Source organism: Sinocyclocheilus anshuiensis, unplaced genomic scaffold, assembly GCF_001515605.1.
Source record: "Sinocyclocheilus anshuiensis isolate Anshui unplaced genomic scaffold, SAMN03320099.WGS_v1.1 scaffold1500, whole genome shotgun sequence".
Taxonomy (NCBI): domain Eukaryota; kingdom Metazoa; phylum Chordata; class Actinopteri; order Cypriniformes; family Cyprinidae; genus Sinocyclocheilus; species Sinocyclocheilus anshuiensis.
This window is the reverse complement of record NW_015537960.1, coordinates 1,244,160-1,250,779: the sequence shown is the minus strand read 5'-3', so window position 1 is coordinate 1,250,779 and position 6,620 is coordinate 1,244,160. Positions and strand designations below refer to the sequence as shown.

General features: G+C 33.8%; 1 protein-coding gene across 1 annotated transcript in view; it reads right to left on the bottom strand.

Annotated features, from left to right (window-relative positions):
- LOC107666893 (zinc metalloproteinase/disintegrin-like) overlaps positions 1-6,620 on the bottom strand; it is a 66,321-nt gene that overhangs the window by 1,346 nt on the left and 58,355 nt on the right. Inside the window, exon 5 of the mRNA XM_016458411.1 lies at positions 650-726. Coding sequence (XP_016313897.1) covers positions 650-726 — 77 coding nt within the window. The remainder of the gene's footprint in view (positions 1-649; positions 727-6,620) is intronic.

Below are 6,620 nucleotides of genomic sequence, written 5' to 3'. Positions count from 1 at the left end.
ATATATATATATATATATATATATATATATTGAATATCGCACTCCTCTCAGCCAATCAGATTCGAGAACCAAAGAACAGTTGTATAAATATATATTTTTGTAAATTAAAGTTCGAAACCAAATATAATTTCTATTTTCAAAAATATATTTCATTGAGCTTCACTGTTAACAACATATATTTAGCATATATTTAGGCTACGGAAAATATATTTTTTTATGTAATTATGACACTATTGACATTTTAGAGCTGCTTTACGACTAATACTGTATTTGTTTTATAACTGAAGAACATTTCAACATTGATACTGTAATTTTCTTGTTTATTACTGTGAAGCTGCATTGAAACAATCTGTATTGTATAAAGCGCTACAGAAGTAAATGTGACTTGACTTGACTAGCAGTGTTCCCATGCGACATCACACGCTTTTAAAACTATCTGAATATTCCTTCTCGGGTAATGAATCAAACCTAAGCATACTTTTTCATAATTAAAACATGAAGCGTATCGTGTCTCTTGAGGATGCTGAACTTCACACGCCGTGATTAAAATGCCCTTTCCTCAGGCGCTTCCTGATGTAACTTCGGTCCCCGAGCTCAGTGCACCATGGGAAGGCGGTGAGGTGAGGTTAACGTACAGATTGTCCCTCACCTGAGTCCTGTGCAGGTGCTGAGGCTGACCTCTGACCCCGACTGACCCTCCACCTCGCCATGATAGTAGCAGTGAATCTGGGACACAAAAGACAGGAAGTTCAGAGGTCACATCAGTACATGAATGTATTTTTAATGCAAAGTCGGGACAAATTATCAAACTGAATGTTCATACTCACAAAACACTCATAATTCTTGCTGTTTTACATGTAATTGAATAAAACTGATTAAATACAAATTTCTGTTGGCTAACACAATAGATTCAAAAGGAACAGTTTCTGTATTTTCATCGTTCTGTATTTCTATTGTTCACATTTTATCATTAAATAGTCCATTAACCCTGCAAAGCCTGACATATGAAATAATAGTCAGATTATTATTATTATTTTTTTTTATCGAGTCAAAAACAGAGAAATTCTGAAGGAAAAAAAGCATATGACTGATTACTTTCATTTTATGATAATGGAAAAAAAACGGCAATGAAACGAAGCACTGTGAATGAGATAATCAAATCTGAAAGCATGGTAAAGCTATCGACATTTAGGCTAACTCTTGACCATATGCAAAGATCTGCTTCTGTATTCTGCACATAGCGAATATTGATTTCAGGGATTCACTCCATCATTTAAATGTGACTGTCGCTCCTAAAGCTTTGCCGTGTGTTTGTTCACAATGAGAGGCTCTTGTTGTCTGAGGAAGTGAGCAGCACTTGTCTGGTTAGGACTGGGAACGGCTCTGGCAGAGATTCTCTGGAGCTTCACAACAATCCTGTCCAAGACTCGCTCTGTCTGCACAAACCACATAATGAATACTGTCCTGTTTTCAGCACTGGCCCAACTTTTTTACCCTTTCTTTCTTTTTTTAAAAGACATTTCAATTTTTTGCCTTTTCCTGTTGGGTGTTTTTAGACTTTATCCAGTAACCACAGTGTAAACATATCACAAAAACAGCAAAGAAAGCAATGATACAGTTATTTCACCATGGTAAAAGGGGCAAAGCATTTATAAAACTGTGAAGCAGAAGCAGTATAAAAAAAATGTAAAAAAAACAAAAAACATTTACTGGTAATTATTTTACTACTTATCAATGTATCATTATTAAAAGTATTATAAATAAATAAATAAATTAATTAATTACATCAATTTATCATTATGAAGACTTTTTTTTTTACTTTCAAAAATTTACTTTAAAATTTTTACTTTATTAAAGCTTATTAAATCTATCCAGCAAGAAAAGAGAGAAATTTGTATTTTTTCTTGTAAATATTGTTTTGACTGGAAATATTAATTACATTTTATTTTTTAAATAAAATAAAATAAAAAATTATATTAATATTTATCATTGTCTTTTTTTTACTTTCAAAAATGTACTTTAAAATTTTTACTTTATTAAAGCTTGTTAAAGCTATCCAGCAAGAAAAGAGAGAAATTTCTATTTTTTCTTGTCAATATTGTTTTGACTGGAAATATTAAATACAATTTTTAATTAAATTGTATTTTTTAACTAAAATAAAATGAAAAATTATATTAATATTTCCAGTAAACAGTAATCACTTAACGAAAGCTATGTTTTTCCGTTTATAAATATAGTAATTTACACCAATATAATAATTAATAAATAAATAAATAAAAATAACTACTTACTTACTGTCAGTAAGACTTATTATATTTATTAAGACTTATTAAAGCTAAAGCTATCCAGCAAGATCAGAGAGATATTTATACTTTTTTGTGTCAATATTGTTTTGATTAATAAGCAGTAAAAGCAGGAAAGCTAGGGTTGTTGTTTCTAAAACTGTTAATTTATACCATTTTGATTTAATTAATTTTTGTCCACCACCTTTATGATATTCAATGTTATTCTAAGTAAATAAATAAATAAATGAATAGATAACTATTATCAGTTAAACATTTTTACAGTCTTTATTTTTTTTTACTGTCAAAAATATACTTTTTACTTACTAAATGTCTACTTTCTTAATACTTATTAAAGATTTATTCAATTTAAATCCAGTCAGAGCAAGCAACACATTTCCACTTTTTCTTGTCAATATTGTTTTGATGAATATTTCCAATAAACAACTCATTAGGAAAACGGTAGGCTGTTTTGATGGTTGCCGATCAATTTAGTATCTTGTCTTTAATATAGCATCTGCACTGTATCATGCTTTCAAATGTGGCTCATCCAGTCAGATTTTACAGCGAGAACTGTCTGCTTAATAAAGCTCATTTTATTTCATATTCATCCCAGCACACCAGTGGCATTGGGGTTATTTTAAGAGCATGTCCTGCCGTAAACTACAGCTCTCCATATATCTTTGAGTCTCATTCAAAGGAACATGAGGACATCCATCAGAACACACAGCGCCCTGAGCTATGGTGTCCATCACAGCATTGTTTCCTGCCAGCCGTCGGACAAAAAAGACATTCCACTTCCATAAACAACGAAACACACAAAGCCACAGATCTGCCAGCTGAATTAAAATTATAACTCTGTGTATACAGCAAATTGGATTTGAAAATAACGAGTTCTCATCACTCATTAACTTAAGTCATATTAACACAGTATTCAAGAAACAAGCGTCTTGTAAATGAACACAAGCAAAAATAATGGTTAATAAAATTGCAATGCAAATGCTTTCATAATACCCTATAATCAGACCCAGACTAAAATTTTTACATTATAATTAGCAATCTTTCAGCATTCTCTGAACTGATATTTCATGAAAACATGCATAGTTCTGTGAAATGGAATTTAACATGGCACAATATTAAATAAAACAAACTAATATCTGTAAGGCAGGAGCAACACTTTATGCATGCTATTAAAAAAAGGGCCAGATTTTGTTTAGCCTATAATTCTGATTAAGGATAAGCATGATAAAATGCATAAAGTGCCAGAAGCTGGCACTGAAAGCACTATATTCTGAAGACATGTAGCTGATCATGCCGATGTCAATGATGTAAAGGCTAACAGATGGTGTGCGGTCAGCCTCAGGTCCAGTGTTAAATCACTTGGTCGCTTCATACTGCGGGCCACAGCTGAGACATGATGAGTGAGATCATACTAAACTTCACCGGTTTCTAAAAGTGCAATTTACACTGAACAAAATTATAAACGCAACACTTTTGTTTTTGCGTTCTGTCCGCTCTGGTGGAAGGTCTCCCATAATCTGTTGGCATTGTTTCATCCTTGCCTTTCTGCAGGTCACACAACAGTCCACAACTTTTTTTAGCTAGTCTGCGGCCTTTTACCACCCAAGCTCTGCTGCTCATTTTCAACAAAGTTCCAGCCACTCCTTCGTGATTTAATTCATGAGCTTCCTGAGCCAGCAGCATAGAGGACAAAATAATCAGTTATGTATTCTACTAATGCATACTAAGCGCACTGGAGTAGTAACTGAGTGAGGATTTGGTGCAATTAAGTGGCTCACATACCACACCGGTCCATTCCAGCTGTTGATCATGTTCTCAGTGAGCTTGATTGCTGCTCCACGCTCCACCATTTCATGAACTTGAGCTGCATAAGCAATTTGCCACTCTGGCTGCCTCTTCAGCTGCTTTTCTGTCCTCAGAAATGTTGCCTCAGCTCCACTTCTATTATTAGGAAGAGAACCTGGATCCTCAGTCCAAGGATAGCTTGCATGCCAGTGCGGAGATTTGCTATGAGCATCCGCTTCTACATAAGTAAGACACTCCTTTATAATCTCAAGTTCACTTTCCTCTGCCAATGTCATTTCCTTACCACCAGGGTGACAGTTTCCACAGCGACATGCTCCACACATGGGTTCACAAGCTGCCCCAATGCTATCCCATTTCCACCATTCCAAGAAGTCATGGCTGCTAAAAACTGCTATGTTCGTCTCAGCTCTGGCTTCTTGTAGTAGCGGAGTTGGTTTGGACGTTCGCACAGCCATTGAAGAGGAGTGGACCAACATTCCACAGGCCACAATCAACACCCTGATCAACTCTATGCGAAGGAGATGTGTTGCACTGCGTGAGGCAAATAAATGGTGGTCACACCAGATATTGACTGGTTTTCGGACTGGTTCCCCCCCGGACCCCCAATACAGTAAAACTGCACATTTTAGAGTGGCCTTTTATTGTGGCCAGCCTAAGGCACACCTGTGCAATAATCATGCTGTCTAATCAGCTCCTGTGAGGTGGATGGATTATCTTGGCAAAGGAGAAGTGCTCACTAACACAGATTTAAACAGATTTGTGAACAATATTTGAGAGAAATAGGCCTTTTGTGTACATAGAAAAAGTCTTAGATCTTTGAGTTCAGCTCATGAAAAATGGGGGCAAAAACAAAAGTGTTGAGTTTATAATTTTGTTCAGTGTTTAATCAAATAATATTTTTATTTGATTAATATTTGTCCATCAACTATGTTTTTAAATATAATTTTAACAAACAAACAAACCTGTTTCTAAAAGTGTTAATTTTATAATTTTTTCACGGCAATTTATTAATTTTGATCCATCATCTAAATGTTTTCAATATGATTCTAAATAAATAAATAAAACAAACAAACAAAAAAACCTTCAATCAACTGTTTCTAAAAGTGTTCATTTACGCCATTTTTGTTTTATTAATTTTTGTCCACCAACTATGCTATTCAATATAATTCAAAGTTAATTAAAGTTTAATTAAGTACAAAATAATTAATAATAATAATATTAATAATAATAATAATAAACCTTCATTCAACTCCACCTGTTTCTACGTGTCAATTTACGCAATGTTTATTTTATAAATTTTTATCCACCACCTATTATTTAATATATTGATGAATGAATGAATGAATAATCCTTCATCAAACTCTATCCACTTCTGTTAACTGTTCATTTACACCATATTTATCTCATTAATTTTTCTTCACCGCCTATGTTATTCAATATCATTCTAAATAATAATTATAAAAATAATCCTTCATTCCCATTTCTAAAAGTGTTAATTTGTAATTTTTTCTCCACCATGTTATTTAATATAATTCTAAATAAATAAATACATAATACTGATAACAACAATAACTATTATCAGTTTATTAAAAGCCTTCATTTTTACTCTCTTAATGCTGATTAAAGCTAAAGCTATCGAATAAAAACAGATAGAAATTTATATTTTTCTCGTCAATATTGTTTTGATTAATATTTGCGAACTGTGTATATAAGCTATTCGTGATCTAAAGCTGAATTTGGATTTCAGAAACTCCAGCAGACCAAATAAAACAGATAGAAATTTATATTTTTCTCGTCAATATTGTTTTGATTAATATTTGCCAACTGTGTATATAAGCTATTCGTGATCTAAAGCTGAATTTGGATTTCAGAAACTCCAGCAGAGCAAATGCACTTTCAGCGAGTCCATGAGGTTTAACAAATAAAAACTTGTCTCATGATCTAAAATGAGTTTGACACTCCTGTTCCAAGTCATTTCTAATCGCCGTAATATACTGACGGTTTAAGCCCTTCTCGGGTGTTGGGCAGCGTCCGAATGGAGATACAGGAGTCCATGAGCGAGTCCAAATGGGCCTCAGAGGAGTTCTGCTTCAGGATGAAATAAGGGCAGCGCACACACAACCGTAAAACAGACATAATCAAAGACGGAGGAGTTCTGGGAGAACAGACACACTCCTCAAGTCTTTCTGGAACAGAACTCGCAACACTGTGAGTGAATACACTCCATCTTGGCCCTGGATCCCATCAGATCGGCACAATTCATCCCGTTTACAGCACAAAACCTGCCGTCCTGTTGCCTGGTGCACAAATGTTTGGATGCAGCAAATACATCAATTACTGTAGAATTTGATCAGTGCTGTTAAATGCTGTTTTAGGGCCAGGCCTGTATGATATATCATGCAATGGTAGAAATGAGTCAAGCACTGCATGGCTGATATATGCATGTGACGGCTTTACTTTTTATATATATAAATATATATATATATATATATATATATATATATATATACA